The sequence below is a fragment of the Apaloderma vittatum genome, unplaced genomic scaffold (genome assembly GCF_000703405.1).
Source record: "Apaloderma vittatum isolate BGI_N311 unplaced genomic scaffold, ASM70340v1 scaffold3651, whole genome shotgun sequence".
Lineage (NCBI taxonomy): Eukaryota > Metazoa > Chordata > Aves > Trogoniformes > Trogonidae > Apaloderma > Apaloderma vittatum.
The window spans coordinates 1,612-25,974 of record NW_009699406.1 but is presented as its reverse complement, the minus strand read 5'-3'; the positions used below and the strand labels follow the sequence as shown (position 1 = coordinate 25,974).

Sequence of the window (24,363 nt, the reverse complement as noted above, 5' to 3'; positions counted from 1 at the left end):
CCTGCTGAAAGTCTGCACATTTCTGAGGAACAGATTTCAGGAAATCCGGGACATTGCCCGTAATACCCTCACTAAAATCATGGAAGTATTAGGAGTGCAGTACCTTCTGTACATCTTAAAAGAGATGCAGTCCACTCTTGTCCATGGGTACCAGGTAATGCTGAAATTTTTCCTCATCTGCTCTCTGTAGTTATTTGTAGGGTTTTTTTAATGCGTTAAGAAGAGAACCCAGAGGGAAGTTGTTACTAAAATTGTTTTGCACTGGTAGAATAGCTTGGTATGATACCACTAAATACTGTTGCTGCGTTAGTCTTGGTTATGTCAAGTGTCAGATGAGAGCCTGCAGCCAAAGAACTTGGAGTCTAAGCAGGGAAGAATTAAAGTATGGAGGTGAAGGATGAATTTCTGCTTCCAGTAAGAGGAGTGGAAATCTTTCCAGTAAGGTCATTAAGCCAAGCATCATCTGAGGTGAGTTGCCACAGAGGCTGCACAGACAGTATGTGGTGATGCTGATTGAAGCCTTGCTTCCTAGATCCAGAGCCAAGGCTCTGACTATTAATTCGTCTTTTCTCTTTCCACAGTGGCTGGGGTTGAGAATAATTTTCTGTGTGAGTTACCACAGTGGAATAGTGTGAGCTTGTAGCTGCTATAACAGTGGAAGTGTCAATTAGCACAGTCTAAAAATATCAGTAAGAGCACTGAGAAAGAGGAGATTCCAGCCCTCTTGCCAGTAGGTGGAGGGGCAGGGGTCCTCTTCCTGTTGCTGGTACACGGATTCTTGTCCTCCCATTGATTTTTTTTTCCCTATAACGGGAGCCCGAGTACAGAGTGTGCATTGTGATGTCTCTGTTATGGGAGTCTCCTCATCCCATATTATTAAAGAGGTCTATGCAGGCATTTGGAAACACAATCTGTTTTCTTTTTCTGTAGCTCCATGTGCTGACTTTCACTGTGAACCTGTTACTGAAGGGCCTTAATACCAGGCTCAAGGCTGGTGATTTGGACCCCTGCTTAGATATCCTGATCGAGGTAAAAGCTCGGAAAGAAAAAAACATTGTTAAGTGCCTGGGGCAAGTTCTGGGAGAAGAAAATTCTGTGTAGATTGTCTCAGACTTGGTGGCAAACAGATCTGATTGTGTGTCCTGCAGAGGAAGGAGACTGTTCTCTACTGTTCTCTTGTAGAGCAGCAGAGTCTCTCTGGGGTTGTATTCTGAGCCCTGCATCCTGAGAGGGAATGGGTTCAAGATTAAGATACCTGACTGCATTTCACTGTACTGTAAATGGCTGAGCAAGTCAACAGTCAGTGTGGTCCATGGAGCCCAGGAGCTCAGCTGGCCACCCAGATGATAATCTGGATATCTTGGTCTGACTCCCACTGCTTGTATCACAGTACCACGAAGGGATGTGAAAACAGCATCCTCATCTGGTGTGCTCAAACTTTTTTTATGTTGACAAAGGTAGATATGATATGTGGGAAGCCTGGAGAATTTTATTTTTTTTCCTTGAGTGGAGAAAAATAGTGTTGTTCTGCTGCTACTGGAGGAACATGGCTCTGCTTTTCTGCTCCTCTCATTCACTTCTCTTGCCTCATTTCCAAAGATTTTCAACCAAGAGTTGTTTGGAAATATAGCTGAAGAGAAGGAAGTGAAGGGAATTGTCTCCAAGGTCATGGAAGCTCGCAAGAACAAGAGTTACGATTCCTATGAAATTCTTGGGAAGTTCATAGGAAAAGGACAGTTGACAAAACTTATTCTGCCACTGAAAGAGGTAAGAAAATTCAGCCAGAGTCTTTTGTAACTCTGAGCACTCTCAGTTCTGTATGGTCTAAAAGAAACTCGAGCCTCTGGGTGGCTGCTGTGAAATTACCTATATGATCCTCCTTCAACTTTCCATTTTTCCTTTTGGAAAGCAGCATGAAGCCATATCATAAAATGATACTTTAGTATTGATGTCCAGTTCAGGGAATGGTGTTCTGGAAAGCTTCCAACCCCTGCTAAAGAGGAAACCTCTAACTTCATGCCCTCTCTCTCTGCCAACTTGTTTCCCATAGAGGTCCAAAGTCCTTCAAGGTTGCTCTGTGATTTAGTCTCTTGTGCATGAAGGAAACATCACCAAAATGTTTTCAGGGTCTGTCCATTGCACTAATTGCCTTATCAGAGATGCGCTATTTTGAGCAGAGTGCGAACTCATGCAAAAATGGAGCCCTGGTTTGCTCACAAGCCTCGGAGAGTCCTGGTGGCAATAGGTGAACTGACTGGAGACTGATAAGAGGCTGGAGAGAAAGGGAGGGGTGTCCAGGCGGAGCTGAGGCAATGGAATGCTGTTCATGTAAAGACCTGGGGATTTAGGGCAGCATGTGATAAGGGGGGAATTGCTCTGGCTTGTCCCATGATTTCTGAGTACAGATGGTAGAACGTTGCCCTCCTGTTGCCTTCCTGACTCTCCTGGTTGTGCCTTTGCAGATTCTGGAGAGTACCACGAGCTTGAAGATTGTCCGTAAGGTGCATGAGGCACTGCGTCACATCATGGCAGGACTGATCTTCAATTCGGACATGAACGCAGAATCCCTCCTCCTCCTCAGTCACGGTCTCATCAGTGAAAACTTGCCTCTACTTACTGAGAAGGCCAAGTGAGTTCCGGGATGGTCTGTTACTGGTTGGAGGGTTTGCTTGCAGAAATGGCAGCTCTCAAATCCAACTGATCAAATGTATGAGAGCTCCCTTGCTTTTGTTTGCCTTTTGTTTTCAGTGTCAGTGAATTATTTGGGCAGTCAGCAGGCAAGGAGAAAGCTTGGAAATGGGAGTGAGCACCTGTTGAATTTAGGAGTCTACTCTGGAAACTGTTCAGGGACTTTAGCAAGGCTTTTTCGCCATCTGGCAAGCTGGTATATGCATTTGAGTGTTTGGATGAAGGGATGAGGCACAGGATTTAGGAGCAAGCTGCAAAATGACGTATCGGAGGTGTTCGGGGTCCTGAACATTTGTTCTCAAGTCTGAGAGTCTTATCTGTCATACTGCTCTCAAGATCATTTTATTTCACTGTGTTTTGGCTCTGAGCTGCTTTTGCTTGCTGTGTATGTAGCAGCTGAGCACAGTCCAACTCTCTTCACTCCTAACAGCAAGGTGGTTATGCAGAGGGTTAAAATCTGAATATTCTCTTTTGCTATACACTGTTTTTCAGAAAAAAAGTTGCCCCTCCTCCAGATCCTCGGCTGCAGCCTGAAAGCTGCCTGCTGCTCCAGCCCACTCCCACGAGGGGAGGGCAGAAAGCGCGCGTCAGCAGCAGGACTAACACATATATCTTGGTTGATTCAGGACTTCGGGTAAGGTTCTCCTCAGGAGATTGCAAAGCTTTACAATCAAAATTTTTCATAGAGAGTATTCAAAGGAAGGTGTTCTGGATGTATTAACAACACAGCCACTAGCCTTATTTTTTATTTTTCATGTGGTAACTCCCAGTGGTGCCTCTTGAAGAGCTTTAAGAAGTGCTCAGCCTGTTGCAGATACTAGAATTGGATATGACATAAATTCCACTATAACCTGAAACAATGTGGGACCTTAGTTGACTTATCTGAGTCCCAGACTGACTTTGAGATATATGTCCTGTGTTTTCTATGCCAGCTGCTGCACATGAGTCTGAAGAGGTCCAAAGTAAATTCTTCCGAGGAGAATGTTTTGGAAATGTTAGATCCTTTTGTTCAGCTGCTTATAGACTGCCTGAAATCTATGGATGTCAAGGTACGGTTCTGAGCTGGAGTCTGTCTGTTCTACTAAGAAGGGTCCCACCTACAGATGTCACCTCACAGTTGATCTGCGAGGGAAAGCCATCTGGTTTTCAAGCCTCGTATCACAGATGTACAAATTAAGTTTGAGAATGTGTTATCCCAAGGGGGAGGAAGGATTGTGAGCGATAGAGAACGGAATGCTCTGCCCTTAGCGCTGCAAGTTCAAGTATGGACAAGTTCCCCAGGAGCGTGTTCATACAAGGACTTCACAGACTTCATAGGCTATCTGTGAGGAGGTTCGTGAGGTCCTGTGGCTGCTGGGAGCAACGTTGTCACAACCGTGGTTCCTTCTGATACAAACTGTAATGTCTTTATTCCCAGCACCATAGGCAGCCTTCTTTTGGGGCAGCTTTAGGTCTGAGTGAGCGTAGGAGACAATCTGTTAAACCTTGAGTTTCCTGGGAATGGAAGGCATGCCTCATACACTATCAGATACCTGGAGCAGGGCTTCTGGGTTTTTGGCAGAGCAACTTCTGTGCACTGAAGACACCTCTGGTTCAGAAGGAGATCCTGCCATCTGCTGAGTCAGCACTGTATTAATGTCTCTGCCTAGTAAAATCAAAGTTAGCAAATTGGAAAGTGGTGGGTAGTGCCTCCTGAACTGAGTAACCACTTGTGTTGCATTTCAAACCAGAAGGAGGTTGATAGCTGCCTTTTAGCACTGGTACAGATAACCTGACCGTGTCTCTAACGTGAAAAACGCGTTCTCTCAGTGTCATTGTACCCACAGGCTGTCCTTTGGCTCTCTCTTACAGGTGGTAACTGGTGCTCTGCAGTCCTTGGTATGGATTTTAAAGTTCCCTTTGCCTTCTGTCAGTACGAATCTGGAACCACTGATCAAGCAGCTTTTCCTCTTGCTGAAAGAATTTGCCAGGACGGGAATAGCCAAAGGCCAGAATTTCCACCTGGTTGTGAGCTGTTTCAAAGTAAGGCAGACCTAGCTCTGCTCTTTTATACTTTCATGATTAACTTTGCAGAATGAGACTCTTCCAGCTGCAGATCCCTCCTGCAGCTGTCCGTGAAGGAATAGTCTGGAGATCACAAGGTAGCAAGGGAAATGTGGCCTTACTCATTCTTTTCCAAGTGCAAACTTAAAGAAAGTTATCCCCCTGGAAACACACATCTTGCATCTAAAGTGTTTCTACAGAAGCATATTTGCCTTCTTTATAATAACATCTTGTTTTACCACGCTCTCTTTTGAGAGGCATCACTTTTGTTCTTGAATAGTTCGCTTTTAACATAATTAATTGGAGTAAACCCTGGCAGCTGCAGTGAGAAAAGGGAAGGGGGCAATTAATAGTAGTAGTAACTACACCTGCAGTATGCAATGTCTTTGTGTGGATATCTTCTAATTGTGTTGCTGAATTACAGCTTAGTGATCGTAAGGGAGAGTTAGAGTAATTGTGCTTAATGCCAGTGCCAGAAGAATTTTTCCTTCTTCCTGGCTGTGGTCCTGCGTGATGGTTCATGTCCGTGAGCATCCCCACTCATTTCAAGGACTAGACTGAATTTGTGTTTTTACTCATGTTCAGGTTTTGTCTCAAAATTGCCAGCTTGTAGGCAAGATGTGATGTAAACAGCATTAGCTGCATGTTTCAGAGCAGCAGTTTATCTTTTGAACTTAAGTGGTATAAACAGAGGCAGACTTTGGCGTAGGCTTGTATTTTATGGCACTGCGAGTGTATTGACAATGTGCAATTTGCTTTTTGTAGTGTGTAACAATACTTGTGAAGAACACAAAGAGTCAAATAACAAGCAAACAGCTCCAAGTGTTGCTTGGCTTTGCTGAAGAAGACATTTATGATTCATCACGCCAAGCCACTGCCTTTGGCCTTCTCAAGGTATTTCTATGCAGCAGGCATCTGGGTTCTGTGAGCCACTGCAGCGGCAGCGGTCCTGCCTCCTGGCGAGAGGCTATAAGATCTCATGTCAGGAACAGCTCACAGAATGGTATTAAGGGTCTGTGTTTTAGGAGAAGGGGAAAAGCAACCACACATGCGTGTGAGGATGTATTTGGATCTGAGGATGTTTTTGCTAAAGAGTCAACATCCCTAATCATTAGACCAAGTATTCTGTGTCTTCCAAAAGAAACGTACAGATTTGCAAGCCACCCTTTTTTTAAAGTTGCTCTGGCTATATTTGAAGATGTGAAAGTCGTGTTAATGTACCACTGGAGACCAGTGTAGTCCCAGGTTAGAGCACTGCATCTCACACTGTGCGAGTGAAATGATGTGAATGACTCCAATGTACTCTCCCATTTTTAGGCGATTCTATCCAGGAAGCTGATTGTCCCTGAGATTGACGATGTGCTGCAGAAGGTTGCCCAGCTGGCCATCACAGGTCAGAGTGAGCCTGTGCGGGTCCAGTGCAGGCAGGTTGGTAGAGTGGAAGCTCTCTCATCTTACCTTACTTACAGCTGTCTAACAGTCTAGAGGGCTTGGCGTGCCCATCCCAGCTCTCACAGCCACATGCCTTAGCCCTGCTGAGCCCCTAACACCGTTTCCCCTTCTTACTAATCCTTGTTCTTCTTGTCATCTGGCCAACTTCAGGTCTTGTGACTTTGATCCTGATCCTGAGTTCTCCCTAGTGGCGAGTGATAGGATGCGGGGAAATGGCCTTAAGTTGTGCCAGGGGAGGTTCAGGTTGGATATTAGGAAGAATTCTTTTACTGAAGGGGTTGTCAGACATTGGAACAGGCTGCCCAGGGAGGTGGTTAAGTCACTGTGCCTGGAGGTATTTAGGAGACGGGTAGATGTTGCATTGAAGGACATGGTTTAGGGGTGATGGTAGGGCTAGGGCAAAGATTTTTCTCGATGATCTTCAAGATCTCTCCCAAGCAAAACTGTTCTATGATTCTATGCATTGTGGAATCGCAGGCTGCTTGCCTGTACTGACATTCTTTGCCCTGGCATACCTTCCCAGAGCTGCTCAGCAGCAGTGGCAGCATCCCTCCTTTGGAGGCTTTTGAGCCCACGTAACTAAGAGTCTTGCCCTTTTCTGAATTGCAGCAGAAGAGAATTTGCCACAAATCCTTGCCATGACTTCCTAGTTCTTTCCAGACTAAAAGCATCCAAAAGGAAGAACTGATTACTTCATTTCAAGCATGGGGATGCAGAGGCAGCAGGAGCTGCGTGTAGCCAAAAAGTGCATTTCCATAGTTATTGGGATGAATTTTGAAGGGTGCAGATTTCTCTTAACAGAAGCCTGCACAGATCACAATAAGACTAATCTGTCAGTTGTCAAATGCCTGCAGATCCCTTTCCGGGCACAGAACTCGAAAGCAGTTGTTGGTCCCTTGTCTGATAGGAACAGGATGAAAGGAGTGATTCTCATGAATTTACTGCTCCATGACAATTTTTTCTTTTTACAAGCTTTCCTGAATGTTTCTTATAACTCTTCCCTGTGTTGTTTTTTTCCTTCCAGATTTACTTAAAATATATTCTGGACTACCCCCTTGGCGACAAGCTGAAACACAATTTGGAATTCATGCTCGCGCAACTGGAGTGAGTTTATATTCCCTACATCTCTGCCAGGACGAAACATTATTGCTTAAATATGACTTTAGTGGTCACCTTGTGTGCTAGAGGGCTCTTTGTGAGGAGCAGAGGGTGTGGCTAAGGTCTTAATTTCCCTACCTCTAAAATAGTTATTTTTTTCAGAGACAGACTGTTTGATAAAGCAAGTCCTTTTTCTTTTCCCTGTTTCAGAGCTGGTTTTTTTTGTTCTTTATCTGTTTGTAAGCAAAGATCCTGGGGTTTGCTTGGTGATTAACCAGCTCTGCTAGTTGTGAACCAGGTGAACTGGAAAATCCAGAAAGGGCATTTGTATGATTGCTGTCCCATGGCAGTGGTTTCAGCTGCAGTTGCAGGTACAGTTGAGATGAACTGCACCAGTTCCGCAGGAGCGGTGACTGACACCTGTTTCTGAGCATGGCCCTTCCCTTGCTCCGTGTTACAGTAGTTTACTGTGTTCCCCAGCACCACAGCATAAGCGCAGCTGCGTTGGCTCAAGTTTTCTGGAGCCCTTTTACCCCTTTTTTTTATTCCTCTCTGTGCCCGTTCTCTGAGAGGTGGAGCTGATAAGTCTGCTGCTTCTCTTCTAAATATCAAACCAGCTCTGGAAGCTGTTATGGGAAGATCTATGTCAGCCTGTCTTTCTCGCATTGGCCATTCATGCAAATTGTCAGCAACTTTCTAGAGTATTAACCCAGCCCTGACCATTACTCATTTCCTCACAGATACGAGTATGAAACTGGAAGGGAATCTGCACTGGAGATGATTGCGTACCTCCTTGACATGTTCCCAAAGGTAACGAGCACCCCTTAGTGTACCAAGCATCAAGAAGTTCCTGGGACTTGTAGTATTAGCATTTTCAGAGCAGTTTCTTTTGGAAGCACTTGGTAGTTCCTTTTGTCTCTTACCATGAGCAGAACATTTACTTATCTCCAAAGAACCTGGCTTTGCTCCAAGAGAGGAATGACATACTGGAAAGTCTGCAGCACTTCGGTATCTAATGTGCTCAGTCTGCAAGTAAAATAAAGCTCTGTCAGCTGGAGTTTGCATAAACTTGATGATGATTTATGCCAGGAAGTAACGCAACCATTTTAAAAAATGGGGTATGAACAGAAAGTGAAGTCTAGGGTTTTCTCATTGTTGGGGTTTTTCAACATTCACGAGATGCATTGTTGACTGAACTGGTATGTGATGTACAATATCTGTTTTGTTGGCCTTGCTGGAGAGGAAGGGCTCCTCAGTGGGGTGGATCAAAATGAAAGCTGAAAAACAGCTGTGTGTCTATGCAGGATAACGTGCAAAATGCTAAACTGCCCTGAAACTCTGCAGCTGGAGCTTGACTGAGCGTTCAAGAGACTGAGAGAAGTGCAATCAAGTGAGAATTTGAGAGGAAGGAAGAGAAATTCTGTGCAGTAAGCTGCACTTCACCACTGCCTGATTAGATTTAGTATCTTAACTTGGTTCGTGGCAATTCTGTAAAGTAGCAAAGAGCTGCTGTCTCTGAGAGAAGGACCTTTGGGCTGATTGCTGCAGTGCTGAGGGACTTAAGCCTGTTTCTGTGAGAGCTGGGCATGAAAATACCCTTTGAGGTTTGATACTCCCGTTGCTGTCCCTGGGACAGGTTAGCAAATTGGGGTCGCTGCTTTACGCTCCCTGCGGGCTCCAACAATTGGATCATCCTGTCCTTGCATTTCAACTGCCTTGATGTGATCCCCACTCAGGGCTGACACTGTTGCTGGATGTGGTGCAAAAAATACCCCTCTTTTCCCCTTAAACACCAGAAGCTCTTTGGGGGTCTGTGGTCAGCTAATGGTTGTTTCTTTCTAGGATCTCCTCCACAAATACTGCGGGCTGTTTTTTCTCTCTCTTTGTATGATGATGATAAACGACGACTCTGCCAAATGCAAAAAGATGGCAGCTTTGGCGTGTAAATCTCTCCTCCGTAAGATAAACAACGAAAAACAAGACTTGATGTTTTCGCTGGTCAAGGAGTGGTTTCACAGCAAGAAGGTATTCTTTGGGCTTTTCACTGACCAGGTCTGAACTCTGTTTAGGGGCTGAGTGAGATTGAGGGACTCTCTAGTACCAGGTCTAGTGGATCAGTGAGTTCAGTTGTACCTGACTTAGTAGTCTTAGAAAACGAGTATGGACAAGACTCAGCTTAGAATAAAGGCTTTTTAGAGCTGTGTTCAGTACCGTAGCTTTTAGTAAGAAGAGCGAGAAATGGTATAGCTTCATAAAGCCACACAAATGTAGGGATCTGCTGATGCTCTAGGTCAGCCTACAGACTCCCCAGCTGCATTGTGCAGCTTTCTCACAGTTTCTCTTTTGGGTCAGGAATTTCACCAAGTGTAGTCCTTGCTCAGATTAAAGGTTTGAGCAAATTCCTTCAAGCTCTTCTGACCCTGGTAACTGGCTTTTTTTATGCTGTCTTCAGCTCAGACTTGTTTCATTCTGCCACCAGCAGCTGGAAGGTGGCAAATCCGGTCATAAAGATCTCCTATTTTGGTCTGTGTGCCTGGATGTTTAGTTATTCTCAAACTGGACTCGGGTTCTTTCGTTCTACACTAATGGAGTAGGTGTTCTTCAATGCTTAATCCTTTTTATCTCTAAAATGTTCGGTTCTGGCCTATAGCTGTGAGTCACCTATTGCGTTGTGAAGAATCAAAGAGTACAAAGTAGCTCCCAGAGCTTTGCAGCTGGGAACCAGGCTGGAAAAGGCCTTTTGGCATTCAGCTTTGGGGTGCATTTCCAGGAATGACTTGTGCTGCCACGCGTTTTTGTCCCTAGCTGGCAGCATCTCCTTTTTCAATAGTGCTCTGAAAACCAGCTCCTCTTAAGATGCAGTTGCTACGTGCAAAAGTGGGGATTACTACCAGCTCCTGCACGTGGGAGCTGCAGGATTTGATGATCAAGAAGTTACAAGGGCTGTTATTTCTTTCTGTTGGCAGAGCTTACACAGGAGGTTGGCTGCCCAGGCATGTGGTTTATTTGTTGAAGTGGAGGGAGTAATGTTTGAACGGCGGCTTGACGCTGTGCTCACCTTGATTGAGAAAGAAATCAACCCAATTAAATTTGAAGACGTAAGTAATTTTTCCCATGCGTGAAGTTTTGTGAAAGGAGATTAAGAAAAATGGAAGAAGGGAAGAAGTTTGGGAGAGATTTAACTATTGGACGTGCTGTTTGGGACTGAGGAGACATGTAACACACACACATTTGTTCTGAAGAGAACCTCACTGACATAGAACCATGTTTTTTATCTGTAAGCCCAAATTTGATATCCTGCATTGCAGCACAAGGGGCAGAAGAGCTTTGCAAAGCTGCCTGGCCTGAGCCTGCAGCTGTACTGTGTAACCAGCAGATACATGGCTCCTTGCCCCAGCCTCTAACAAAATCTCTGATGTGGAAAGGGTTCTTAAGGCAGCCTTGGAGTCTCAGGCTTTTAGTTTTCACCTGTCTGACATGGTGGGTTGGCAGCACGTAGCAGTATGTATGTCAAGGTAGCTTTCCCTCCTTCTGGTCTTTGCTGCAGTGGCAGGAGAGAGGGGTCTTCTGTATTTTGTTTAAAGTTGGGAAACAGCCCAACGGTCACACTGACAGCATTGGTTTAACGGGGAAATGTGTCTGCGCACTGCAAAGGTTTGTGGAAGTGTGGGAGGTGAGGAATGCGTTGCTTGTGACTGTCTCTTTTGTTCAGCGTTAGCTACAGCTGTAACTTTCCAAAGTACCTTCCTGTGCTCCAGACCATGGTTTTGTTTTATGGAAAGTCTTTGTAAGAGCACATGATTAACTTGGACTAACATGACTGCCTTAGATTCTACTTGCTACATGATAATCCCAAAGGGATCCTGGTCATTGTGCCTGGGCTGCAGCCACATACCTTACTAATGTGCAAGGGCAGCGTGCTGAAGAGAGAGAAGAACCTCGGGGTATGTAGGTTGGCAAGAAAATAAAACAAAATACCTGCAGTGAGGAGAAATTCAGTGTAATCACCCCCTGTGCTGTGACATGTGGGTAAAGCACTGACTAGTTATATCAAGCCAGCTGGTGACTGCAGGCAGGGCGAGGACCTGAAGGCAGTTTCGTACAACACAATGCATGTGGTGTTGTCATAACAACACGGGGCTTCCCAGGTGAGACAGGCAAATCTGCGCTCAGCTTGACTCTAATAATGAGACTCAAACATGCACAAATACGTGTGTAAACATCAGTGATATGCATTGTGTGTGTAATTGTTTGCATTTAAAAACCTAAGTTTTTTATAATAACCTCTGTATAGAAAACAAAGAGCTATTGTAGTAATAACCTCCTGCAGAGGCTCAGTCTCCAGAGGAAATGCTTTAGTGGAGCTGCTGCTTTTCTGTTTATTTCAGGAATTGGGCACAAGTTTGTCTTCTGTTTCTTTGCAAGGTTGATCTGAAATTTATCAATAGGGCAAATAAGTGCCATCTTTGTGTCCTCATCTTTGTTGACTTGCTGATTTTGTTAGATAAATGAAGAGGAGGAGGAGAAGGCTGCAGACAGGCTGCTCTTCAGCTTTCTTGTGCTGCTAACAAAGCTAATCACAGAGTGCAACTTGATTCAGTTAACCAAGAACGCTGATGTTGTGAGCAATATCTGGGGTAAGTAGCAAGAATCATTAGGGCTGTATGACAAGGAAGATTCTCTGTGTGCCTTGCAAGGTTTGCATGCTGCAAAATACCGATACACAGCAGTTACTGGCGTTACTGGGCAGTGAAAATGTTAAAGGAAAAAGTTAAATGGTTGAAGAAAACAAGTCACTTTCTGTCTTAGTTGCTGGGAAGAATTTTCTGTTATCCCAGGAGCAAACAGTTGCATACTATTGCGTGTTTGACCATAATTACATCCTCTTGGATGAAAATGTGCAGTTCTCCTGGGAAGACGAGATTTTCATGTTGAGATTGTACCAGCCAGAAAGTGATGACACGTGGTAATAGTCCTGCAAGTACTGTGTGTCTGCTGGGATGTTAAGACCTGGAGGTGGATTTATTTCAAGCGATTTCCCTATGAGTGAGATTGTACAATGTCAGGCTGCCTTACTGGTGTTTTGTTGCCCCATTTTTAATTGCTTCCTTTGCTGCTGTCAGAAGGCCTGGCTCTGGCTGGTTCACGTCTTCAAAGAGTTCATCCTGCCAGATGCTTTTACTGCGGTAGGAGATAATCCTTGTAAAGCCTGGATTGCTTGGTGATGGGCAGCTTGGTCAGAGGCGAGATAAGAGGCAACTCCATCTCTTCTCTAAAGTGCCCTCAGCCTCCATCCAGCTCACGCGAGTCTCACAGCAGTCAGTCCTCGGACATCATGGGCAGATGAGCTGTGGCACCAAGTCCCCGAGGGGACAGGATCACTGCAGAAACATGACTTGGCTGCCAGGTCTGGAGCCAAGTGTCTTCATATGAAGTGTCCACTTTTCCTGACCAGCTGCCTTCACTTTCCAGCAATGGCCTCCATCTTTGGATGTGTGGAAGTGCTGTGGGTACATCCAAGAGCACCTGGTCACCATGAGGACCTTTGGCTACCTGTAGCTTTTCACCACTCTCTGCTTTGGCTGGATAGAGTTGCTATCTTTGATTGTCCTTGATTGTGTTCTGAGCAGACGAGCACAGTTCATTTCCCTCGCCTTTTTGTTGTAGCATGTGCTGTGATAATTCTTGGAGGAACCTGGTTCTTTTTCTGCTGAAAGAGGTTTTCTTTCCCCCAGGTCATGTCCAGTCTCACCTGTGGTATCCTCACAGCTGGGTCTGGCTGACAGCGACTGAGATCTTTGGTTTGTTGTTTGCGTCGTACAAGCCAGAAGATCTTGTCAACAAGTGGAAGGAAAGAAAGGCGGGGAAGAGGAAAAAGGTGTCAGCAGAGCTGTCTGCATCCACAGTCTTCTTGACCGCTGAACTGGACAAAAAGGTAATGATATCTGGACTACTCCTTCCCTCCTGCCCGTGTCCATTCCCTGGGGCAATACAAATAATGTTACAATACTGATCACTGAAAGCATTTGAGGAGGTGTCTGTGCTGCTGAGAGGAGGTTTCTCTGGGGTCTTGTTGTCAGCAGCACAAAGATTTCCCTCTGGGCTGCAAGGTGCAGGCAGAAGTTGTGCTGAGCTGATCCCTTGGCCTCCCCAGGAACCATCTTTGGTGACTGCAAAAAACCATGTTGGGCTTCTGCTGCCAGCTGCTGTCGTGGAGTAATTTTCTTCTCCTTTTTCCTCTCTTCAGATGAAGGAACTCACCTTTGCCTTCTGCCATCAGCTGCAGTCCAAGTTCCTGGACCTGTCTCTAGGAGAGCAGGTGAGAACAGGAGGAAGTGTGGGGCTGCAGGAGGGCACAGAGCAGGCCCTGGCCCAGGAGAGAAGGAGGCAGTGTTGTGCCATAGTCTGGAACAGCAGCACCGTGGGCTGGTGGTGGCTTAGGGCAAGTACAGGGCCAGCTGCTCTGTGCTGAGGGCATCTGGGAAGACGCATGTTTCAGAGGGCCCCAAAACAAGTCCTCCTTGTGTTGTCACCCTGCTGGAAGGGCTGACGGGAGAGAAAGGGGAAGCACCATGCAGGGCAGGACTGGGGTCCCTTTTTTCAGGGAGGGTCTGGCTCTGCAGCCTGGACTGGAGCAGGCTGGGCAGCCAGATCCTAGAGCAGGCGTCCATGGAATCGTAGAATGCATTGGGTTGGAAGGGACCTGTAGAGGTCATCTAGCCCAAGGTCCCTGCAGTAAGCAGGGACATCTTTAACTAGATCAGGTTACTCAGAGCCGCATCAAGCCTGACCTTGAATGTCTCCAGGGATGGGGTCTCCACCACCTCTCTGGGCAGCCTGTGCCAGTGTTTCACCACCGTCATTGTGAAGAACTTCTTCCTAATGTCTAATCTAAATCTCCTCTGCTGTAGTTAAAACCATCACCCCTCGTCCTGTGGCTACATGCCCTTGTAAGCAGTCCCTCCCCAGCTTTCCTGTAGCCCCCTTTGGGTACTGGAACGCCGCTATAAGATCTTCCCAGAGCGTTGCCTTCTCCATGCTGAACAGACCCAACTCTCTCAGCCTGTCCTCATAGGAAAGGTGCTCTAGGGCTTTGATCATTTTTGTGGCCTCCTCTGGCCCCACTCCAACAGGTCCATGTCCTCCTTGTGCTGAGGGCTCCAGAGCTGGACACAGCACTGCAGGTGGCGTCTCACTAGAGCAGAGCAGGGGGGCAGAATCACCTCTCTCAGTCTGCTGGCCGCACTTCTTTTGATGCAGCCCAGGATGCAATTTGCCTTCCAGGCTGCAAGCGTGCATTGTTGGCTCATGTCCCGCTTTTTGTCCACCAGCACCCCCAAGTCCTTTTCCTTCAGGTGACTCTCAATGACATCATCCCCCAACCTGTACTGATAACGAGGATTGCCCCGAGTCAGGTGCAGGACCTTGCACTTGGCCTTATTGAACCCCATGAGGTTCACATGGGTCCACTTCTCCAGCTTTTCGATCTCTGGTGCTGGTTCCTTGCAGCTCCACTGGAGCCTTGGCTGTTTGCTGGGAGTGTTTAGTGTAGCTTTATGCTCCACTGTGAATCTGGTCAAAGATTCCTTGTGGACAGCCAGGGAGTGCCAGAGGTGGAGAAGACAAAAGCCCTCGCTCAAGAAGTGCTGGAATCCCAAAGTCACAACAGCTCATGAGGAAAGACTCTCTCAAACTGCAGGAGGATATTGAGGTGGGCCTTCCTGTTAGGAGCAGCGTGCTCTGTCACGTGGCACTGGGTGAAGCCAGTACAGCCTCCTGGGTTGGCAGGTTCCTCTTTCAGATCTCCCTTTGGCTCTGGTGCTCACAGTGAGGGAACTCAGAGTGACCGAGTACTCTTTTAACACTTCAGGTTATAAAGAATTTGCTTTTTGTGGCCAAAGTGGTTTACCTGCTAGCCCCTGCCTCAGAAGAAGGTAAAGAGGCCGAAGGGGAACTCGTCTGTGAAGTGGAAGAGCAGAAGGCTTCAGAAGATGAGGAAGAGAAAGACATTTCTGCTCAAGGAGAGGAAGAAATAGAGAACACAGAAGAGAAAGGCCAGCCAGCCACATTGCTGTGGTTAATGAAGAAGCTCTCTCTCATGGCAAAGCGAGAAGCAGCGTATTCCCCTAGGGTCACTTTAAAGGTAAGAACAGGGTGAGACCACCTGCTTTTGGTGTGGTAGGCACTTGCGCAGGAGAGTGCGCAGGCACTTGCTCTGGCTCTTTGCTTCCAGGGCACCAGCTGCAGGAGACATTGGGAGCTGGTGCCAAAGTGAGAATTAGCAGGTGCCAAAGAAACAAACATTTTGGCTCGGGATTCTCAGGAAAGCCTTGTACCAGCCTGCCTCTCTTCCCTGATGCTTCCAGCCCTTGTATGGAGTGGTAGAAGGGTGGGAAGCCCAAAGGCACCAAGCTGAGGAGGACAGAGCACTGCCTTTGCAAAAGCCCAAGAGTGCTGCGTTTGTGCAGGCAAGGCAAAGGCTGCGTGGAGTTGCTTGCTAAGATAAGGAGAGGATGTGGGAGAGCACCCAGAGAAGTGCTGCAGTTCCCCGTGGTGTGGACTTACAGAGGCTGAGCTTTCATGTCTTCAGCTGGTTCAGTGCAGGACGGTGAGAACAAGAAGCTTGGTGTTCAAGGTGTTAAGAGCTGCCAGCTCAGTGGAGTCACAGCTCATGTGTTCACAGATCCCGAGGGGTTGTGTCTTGTCTACGGGCTGTACTTGGCTGCCAAGAGACCTTGTAACAGCATGAAGTTTCTGACTCAGGTGTCTGAAATACCACCTCGTACATCGAACAGTGGTGCTCAGCCCCCTTGCAGCAGTTCTGTTATGCAGATTCCTTCCAATCTTCCTTACTTCATGTCCCTTGCTTCATTTTCAGAGAAGCTGCATCTTTAAGTTCCTGGGAGCAATCTCAGTGGATCTGGGGAAAGACAGGATCGAGCCCTACCTTCCAACAATTCTCACCCCTCTGTACAGGGAGCTGAACAGCAACTACGCAGAGCAAGGTAAACAGTGCCCCTCATAAAAAGACTAGTGAAGAGGAAAGTGTGTCAGACCTGTGCCTTGGCACAAACACCACCATCATTAGCGAATTTTACCCACTTGCAGTTGAACCGAAATATCAGGAAAGGAGGAGAGTGTAAGACAGTTGAAACAAAAATCTGTGTTGACAAAGGCTGGGCTGAAGTTGCAGTTTCTCCTGCGTGCAAGCGGGTGAAGCTTGAACACGTGACATAGAGGAGGTGTAGTTAGTACTCTGGGGTGGACTCATGGTGACAAGACTCATGGAGTCCTTGCTGAGGAGAGGAGCTGAGCATGGGTCTTAAGGAGGCCAGAACAAGGCTGTCGCCAGGTGCCATTTTTTTTGCATTGCCATTTAGCTCTGCAGTGAGGCTTAAGGGCATGAAGATCCATGCCCTGTGGCTAAAAGTGTTTCAGTTTTAATGTAAAACAGGCTGTGGTTTGGGGCAGCTTGGGTTACTTTAGAGCAAGGGGCTGTGCAAGTTGGAATTGCCAGTTTGAGGCTTTTTGCTTGGTGTTTTTCCCAAGCTTCCCCTTCTCTGAAATGAGAACAAGACTTTTTGTGTGTGCCGCATGACAGCAAAGTCACCCTTCCAGGAAGGGGAGGAGAGCTGCCGGCTACCAGAACGCCACGTGGGCAACATACACCGGTTTTAGAGTGCCCGGAACTTCTCCCTTCCTCCTGAATGAGGCCAGGTCACTCTGTCCTGCTAGATCTTACCTGAGCAACAACACTTGTTTCTTCTCTCTGGAGATCCACGTTTGTGTAAAAGATCAAGCCGTGCCTGGTCAGGGGAGACAAACCAGATTCTCATTTAACACGGCAACTCCTGGCATTAAGAGCAAGACACTGGCGTTTAGATAGTTCCTGAAAATGCACTCAGTCAGGCAAAATCCAATGCCAGGAAAAGAGCAGACAGTGAACCAGAGAAGTGTGGGGTTTTTTAGTTCAGCAAGCAAGAGACTTGGAAAAGATATGGTAGAGATTGACAGTATTGCGAGTGGATAAAGATCAGCTTTTTGCTTTCTCTGCCAGCACAAGAACAAGGGCCTCGAAATGATTTTTCAGAAGTGCAGAGATGTTTGCTCACACGATAGGGGATGCAGACCAAGGGAACTTCTCACTGAAGGATACTGTGGAGACAGGCAGCTTACACAAGCTTCTGCAGCAGCTCTACAGGCACTTGAAAGAGGGATCTGTTGGAAGACTGAGGGAAACATTTGCCCTGCTCTCAGTTTTCCCTTAGCATCTCTGTAGCCTTTCACCTGCACCCTCTCCTGTATCCTTTTTTTTTTTTTCAGTGATCGTAGTTAATGCATTGTAACTAACTAGTGATCCTAACCATTAAGCCAGCCCTTACTGCTGTGCTGTGCTGAGATGCTGCCTGACAAGGCTGGAATCGTCTGCTTCCACCAAAGCCTATTCCAAGAAAGACCTGTACAGCAGGCCCCTTCTAATAACCTCTGGGATGCCATTAGACTTCTGAAAAAAAAAAACCAAAAACACAAAAAAGACAAAAAAAACCCCTTTTTCTTCTTGGAAGCATCATTTTCTGTTGGCCTGTGTGAAGTGTGACTTCTGGTCCTCTGGGAAAGCTGGTGAAGAACCAGCAGATTTCCCGAGCGCCTTTGCTCTGGTCTCTGCACTTTATTGGGCAAGATGAATCAGTACTTTAGTACTGATCAGTGTCCTTTAGTAAAGAAAGAGAAATCTTTTTCAGGCTCTTGACTTTCATTCTGTCAATTTGAAAAGCTGAAAGCAAGTTAATTTTGTTTTATTAGATCCAACACTGAAGAACCTTTCCCAGGAAATCATAGAACTGCTCAAGAAGTTAGTTGGACTGGAGGCTTTTTCGCTTGCCTTTTCTTCTGTGCAGAAACAGGCCCATCAGAAAAGAGCCATGAGGAAAAAACAGAGGGCTTTGCAGGTAAGGTTCTGCTTCCTCTTCTGGGAAAAAGAAACAGGGTTTCATCTAAAGACCTGAGACCTGTCTGGGAAGGTGAGTTTGAGGAAAAACTCGATCCTGAATTGGCACAGTTTCATTGCTGAAACTTCACGAGAAACCTGAAGGTGACCTACAGGAACGCTGGGGAGGGAATGTTTATAAGGACGTGTGGTGATAGGACAAGGGGCCATGGGTTTAGAGCAGGGTAGAGTTAGGTTAGACATTAGGAAGAAGGTCTTTACTGTGAGGGTCATGATACAGTGGAATGCGTTGCCTGGAGTAGTTTTGGATGCCCCCTCCCTCCAGGCCAGGCTGGATGAGACTTAGCAACCTGGTCTAGTGGGAGGTGTCCCTGCCCATGGTGGGGGTGTTGCCTGGGCAAAGGTGAACCTCATGAAGTTCAATAAGGACAAGTGTAGAGTCCTGCATCTGGGGAGGAATAACACCAGGTGCCAGTACAGATTAGGGGACATCCTGCTGGAAAGCAGCCCTGTAGAGGAAGACCTTGGAGTCCTAGAGGACAGTCAGTTGTCCATGGGACAGCAATGTGCCCTTGTGGCCAAGAGGGCCAATGGGATCCTGGGGTGCATTAGGAAAAGTGTGTCCAGCAGGTCTAGGGAGGTTCGCCTCTCCCTCTACTCTGCCCTGGTGAGACCACACCTGGAATACTGTGTCCAGTTTTGGGCTCCCCAATTCAAGAGAGACAGGGACCTACTGCAGAGAGTCCAGCTGAGAGCTACGAGGATGATTAAGGGACTTGAACATCTCTCCTGTGAAGAGACTGAGAGAACTGGGGCTGTTTAGTCCTGAAAGGAGATGGCTGAGAGGGGACCTTATTAACGTATATAAATATCTGAGGGGTGGGTGTCAAGAGGAAGGAGACAATCTCTTCCCTGTGGTGCCCAGAAACAGAACAAAAAAAAATGGGTTTAAGTTAGAACATAGGAAGTTCCACCTCAACATGAAGAAAAATTTCACTGTGAGGGTGCCAGAGCACTGGCACAGGCTGCCCAGAGAGGTTGTGGAGTCTCCTTCTCTGGAGACTTTCAAAACCCGCCTGGACACATTCCTGTGTGGCTGCCCTAGGGGATCCTGCTCTGGCAGCGGGGTTGGACTAGGTGATCTTTCAAGGTCCCTTCCAACCCCGAACATTCTGTGATTCTATGATCTTGAAGGTCCCTTCGAACCCCAAACCATTCTATGATTCTATAAAAACTGTTTAAGATTAGCCTCTTGGGTGGGTTCTGCCTGGCAGCGATGCTGCCCTGCTCCTGCCCAAAGGGCAGCAGCAAACCTGGGCAGAGCTGCCCTGACCCCCTCAGTGCTGAGGAGCCTGAGACAACGCACACCTTGTCTCACCAGTCACCGATTTCTTAAGAAGTGCCCGACCTTTACAGGGATGGTTGTTAGTTGTAACTAAACACACATATTGGTTTTTACTAGACTGTAGCAAACCCTGACATAGCTGCAAGGAGGAAGCTGAAGAGACACAAGAATAAAGCAGAAACCAGGAAGAGAAAAATAGAATTCCTGCGCCCTGCCTACAAGGCCAAGAGACCTCGAAGTCATGCACTGAAGGATTTAGCAATGGTGGAATGAAATGGTTTTTCCTTCCTGGAGGATTAATTTATAAAAAGTCATGTCAAGCAAAAAAAAAAAAATTACATATTTTAATTGTATTTATTAGTATATTTTCAGGTCCTCTTTTCCCTCTAGGATCTTAAATAAAAGCTTTTCAATCTTTTTTTTCCAAACCTGTATATTTACCAGAGTGTGTACAGTTGAATGGACAACCACCATGAGCTTTTATATTAAATTTTACTTTGTTTTTAAGATGTGATGTGCGTGTTCATACCTGTGAGCATCCTGCAGATAAAGCAGTCTGCCTCCTGCCTTTGATTTGACTTTCAGTTTCTGCAGCTGAACTGAACAACTTAAGTGTCACTTCTGGCTAAGCTGAGAGTAGAGGAGTAACAGCTCATGAAGGTGGAAGTTAAATTCAAAGTACAGCCCTGGCACATCAGGGCAGTAGGTGGCTATCGAAGACATTTCCTTTCAGAAAAACCAGTGCTGTGCTAACAGCTTGAGGTATGCGATTTATCGCTGCTGCTGGACTTGGTTCTAACACCACATCCACGCTGAAGGCTTCTGAAGTGTTAACATCATCACAGCTTAAGGAAACTGCTTTAAAAATGTTCAGCTCCATGGCTGTTAGGACAGGCAGCAGCTGCACTTGTGTCTGTAAGCAAGTAACACACCCACGAGTACAGCTGACAGTTCCAGATTTTATTAGTGTTTTACTTACACCAATAGAGTAGCCACTCAAAACCACCTGTGGTGGGGAGAACAAAAAAAAAACCAAACCGCAGCCAGTAAGACTTCCATAAAAAATTAACATAAGTACATCCTTTAAACAGAAAGAAAGGAACAGAGTATTATAATGTACACAGACATTCACTTGGGTTCAGTTTTGCAATTCGAGAGAGGCGTCCACATGACATGATCTGTCCTATTTACAAGGATTTGTGGCCTGAAAAATACTCGACTGCACATAGAGGGATGTTGGATGCAGCTGAAACTTCATCGCAGCGATCGCTTTTGTGTCACTGTCGGCTCTTCAAGGCCTCCACCAACCTAGAAGAAAGGTTACGTCATTTCAATGATGCTGAAATGCTTTGGGGAGAAAGCTACTCTTTCTTCCAGTGACGGCTTTCATCTTTGAAGACTGCATCTGTCTGACACACAAAAAGAAATATGGTAAAGGATATTTTTCTAATGAGTAATGAGAGTGCTGCTCACCATTCCATGGCTTCATCGAGCCCCGTGCCTTTAGTTGCAGAGGTTTTGAATATCTGCCATTTTCGGTCCTTCAAAGCCGGTAAGCCGAGCGCGTTTGCCATTTCTGTGGGAGTCATGGCCTGTTCCATGTCCTGCTTATTTGCAAACACCACCAAAATGGCTTTCTTCAGCTCTTCTTCCTAAAGCAAGCAAACAAACAAAAACAATCATAAAATTGTTGCAGGGAAAGCAGAGAAAACCCACAGAATGACGAGAAACTTCAGCAGCTCTCAGTGGTTTTCAGTTTGCTGATTCTTGTTCTTTAGAAAATTCTTCAGTGAAAAAATGGAATTTACTTTCAAATTCCAGCATGATAGCACACAGGAGCAACTTCAAAACGTGGCTGGTTACACCTGTTAGGTTGAAACCAGCTGGTAGTTGAGAGTTAACAAGGCAAAGGGCCTGCAGCAATTTGGAGGGGAGGGAAAATGATGTTTTGTTCAACTCCTGTTCTCACTCCTATGGCCCTGGTCTACACGTGTTCTTCAGCTTTGGAGCACAGTAGGATACTAAGGATCATTAACCCTTCAGGGCCTGATTTTGGCACCACTGAAGGACGGAGCAGCTGTCCTTGCAGACAGATAAAATCTTCACGTGACCAAAAGGCAACATGTAACTCGCTCCCTGCCCAGGCAACGCTGCAAAAAAAGGCAAAATCTCCACCCTGTATTTAGTGCTTTTCCATGAGAAGTGTTGCAGGGGCCTGTCCTGAGGGCTGAAGCTGAACTTTGCTTGATTGACTGAATCGAACTTCACACCAAAAAAAAAAGAGTTTTCATTTCTGAGTTTCTGCTCCACTGATAACAACTGTCACTGCTGGTTTCTTACCTCTAACATTGCAACGAGCTCTGACTTTGAAGTGCCAATTCTGTCACGATCACAGCTGTCCACTACATAAATGACTGCGTCTGTATTTGAATAGTAACACCGCCAGTAGGGCCTGCGGGAGAAAGGTAAGTTCCAGTCACGTAATCTGCACTGCAAGCAGAGCTTTCTTCAGCCAGGTCATGGAAAGCAGTTGCCCAGAGGAAGTAAAAACTGTCTCTGGGGCAAAAGGCGCCAGGAAGCAAGTAGAAGATATCTTCAAGGGGCTACAAAAAGGCACAGACAGTAAAAATACTCACAGCAGCAAGAGGGGGGGGAAAATAAAAAAAATTATAATAATAATTTAAAAAGCAGCTTGAAAACAGGAAAAGGACAGAAGGGCTGGGGACAGATTTACCTGGGAATCAGCCTGCATGACATCAGGTCCGTAACTGAGGGACAGGGAAGCAAGGTTTAAACACACAAGCTTCTGCCCTCAATAATCACCGAAGAACGATTTCTCTGTCTACCTTAAATGACTCATTCATGCAGGCAGGTAATTAACAAGGATCGAAACAAAGTACCTTTTTCAGAATTATCTTACCAAAACTAAAAAGGAAGGAACTTGCACCTCACTTAACTAACTAGCTACACTGCGCCTTACTCCCTAGCGTTCAAAAAGCAATCGCAAAAAGCTCATAGCGGGGTGCTGAAGCAATCACCACAACTATGCACATAATGACTCACCACAAAACTTGTAAAGCTAGCTTAAAAAAAAACAAACACATCATCTATACCTAAATTCAGCTTCCTAGTTTTGCATTCGGAAGGATATTTAAATCTCTTTTTGGGTTTAAGTCACTCACCTCTCTCCTTCTCGGAATGCTACGCAACTGCCAACTACACAAGTAAACTGATTTTTCCAAGCACAAGCGTATATAAATAAAAACACTCGCTTGTTTCTTTCCAATCCCTTGTCCAAACGGGATTTTACAAACTACATTTGGTCAGATGAAAGAGCTCTCCTGACCATGGGCTGCTTTTATAACTTAGAAGAACGAGAAGTGCCAGCTAGGAGGACTCCAGGAACTTTTAGCACTTTTCAGAGAAATCGAATTGCAACTTTCGATCTTAAAAGATCTCTTACCTTATGCTTGTCTGTCCTCCCAAGTCCCAAACTTGAAATCTCAGATTCTTGTATGTTACTGTCTCAACATTGAAGCCAATGGCTGAAACAAAGTTAAACAATTTCACCGTTGGTGATCTACCTTCATTTTTATGAAGAACATTAAAGGACTTAGTTTAAAATTTTCAGGCCTGAAAACTCTCAGTAGCTACAGAATGAAGGTTATTCCCTTTCTCAAGTTACCCCAATACACAGTTATGGCTCAAAAAAATGCGGTATTTTTTCTCCTTGAGCAATAAAAAGATAGGGCCAACATACTGTAGAGATGTGTAACAAACGTTCAGGTTTTTAAAACTTTTTTTTCCTACATAATGTAAAGCTAAACATCTGATTTCTTCTCTGTGTTAAACAGAAATGTTCATATAACAAAGTAAAGACCCTTGTCAGAAAAAAAGAACTTAAACAGGTACAATTCACTGGCACCATCCTATTAAAATTTACTTTGTACTATAAATAGTGGCCTCTGGAAGTCAATTATATTTGGAGACAACAGAGAGTCAACAGTTAGCACTTACTGAACATCTACCTACCCAGAAAAGCCTGCTGAATCACAGTAACGTTCTTTGTATTTTTTACATTCAGCATAAAACATTCCTTTATGCAGATCTTTTATAGCCCACTGTAATAGCATTCTGTGAGAAAATTATTGAACACAACACTGTGAAGCTCCCACAACGCGAGATCCCTTCGTTTGTGAGGGAAGCGAGTTCAGCGGCCAGATCTCACGTTGGCACAAAATTAGCAAATTGTCTTTTTCACCAAGGGACCGATCACTTACTCGGAATGGTGGTAACAACTTCTCCAACTTGCAACCTGTAGAGAATGGTTGTTTTCCCTGCTCCGTCCAGTCCCAGGATGAGAATTCTCATCTCTCGAGTTCCAAACAAACTGGAAAAGATGGTGGAGAAAAAGCCCCCTACAGAAAAAAAACAGAACAGAAAGACCTTTCAACGTCAGCCAGCAGTGTGGAGGGTATGGAAAGGCAGACAAATCGACCTCATTTCTTGCGGAGAAACAATTCTTTCCTTTCTCCAGTGAACAGAAACGAGTTCAAGTTGTTGCCCAGATACCCGTGTGCAGAACCATGTCATATTTTCCTGGTTTTATTCTGCTATTTTATGGCCTCTCAATCCACCAAAATCAAATTGCAGCAGCACCAAACTTCCTCATTGTGAGTAGGATGTGTTTTCTTTTTCTCTCATTTGGCAAACTTCTTTGTTTGCACCAGACTTTATCTTTTTAATGCGAGAGACTACACAAGGACATCCTGAAGCCTGAAAGAATTCT

General features: G+C 45.7%; 2 protein-coding genes across 2 annotated transcripts in view; one reads left to right on the top strand and one right to left on the bottom strand.

Annotated features, from left to right (window-relative positions):
• UTP20 (UTP20, small subunit (SSU) processome component, homolog (yeast)) overlaps positions 1-19,988 on the top strand; it is a gene marked incomplete at its 5' end in the record, with an annotated part of 25,114 nt that extends 5,126 nt beyond the window's left edge. Inside the window, 20 exons of the mRNA XM_009878337.1 lie at positions 1-154; positions 931-1,029; positions 1,600-1,767; positions 2,463-2,629; positions 3,181-3,322; positions 3,621-3,737; positions 4,540-4,710; positions 5,497-5,625; positions 6,049-6,159; positions 7,208-7,287; positions 8,022-8,091; positions 9,124-9,306; positions 10,248-10,379; positions 11,786-11,918; positions 13,017-13,216; positions 13,529-13,600; positions 15,152-15,424; positions 16,160-16,286; positions 18,085-18,230; positions 19,692-19,988. The exon at positions 1-154 is cut by the window's left edge and continues 6 nt beyond it. Coding sequence (XP_009876639.1) covers positions 1-154; positions 931-1,029; positions 1,600-1,767; positions 2,463-2,629; positions 3,181-3,322; positions 3,621-3,737; positions 4,540-4,710; positions 5,497-5,625; positions 6,049-6,159; positions 7,208-7,287; positions 8,022-8,091; positions 9,124-9,306; positions 10,248-10,379; positions 11,786-11,918; positions 13,017-13,216; positions 13,529-13,600; positions 15,152-15,424; positions 16,160-16,286; positions 18,085-18,230; positions 19,692-19,847 — 2,830 coding nt within the window. The remainder of the gene's footprint in view (positions 155-930; positions 1,030-1,599; positions 1,768-2,462; positions 2,630-3,180; positions 3,323-3,620; positions 3,738-4,539; positions 4,711-5,496; positions 5,626-6,048; positions 6,160-7,207; positions 7,288-8,021; positions 8,092-9,123; positions 9,307-10,247; positions 10,380-11,785; positions 11,919-13,016; positions 13,217-13,528; positions 13,601-15,151; positions 15,425-16,159; positions 16,287-18,084; positions 18,231-19,691) is intronic.
• Positions 19,989-20,516: 528 nt separating this feature from the next.
• Positions 20,517-23,987, bottom strand: ARL1 (ADP-ribosylation factor-like 1). The gene is made up of 5 exons (XM_009878336.1): positions 23,855-23,987; positions 23,038-23,119; positions 21,915-22,026; positions 21,048-21,226; positions 20,517-20,882 (listed from the first exon to the last, which is right to left on the bottom strand). Exons 1-5 carry the CDS (start codon positions 23,943-23,945, stop codon positions 20,852-20,854), a joined length of 495 nt encoding a protein of 164 aa, XP_009876638.1. The 5' UTR covers positions 23,946-23,987; the 3' UTR covers positions 20,517-20,851.
• Positions 23,988-24,363: the final 376 nt, after the last annotated feature.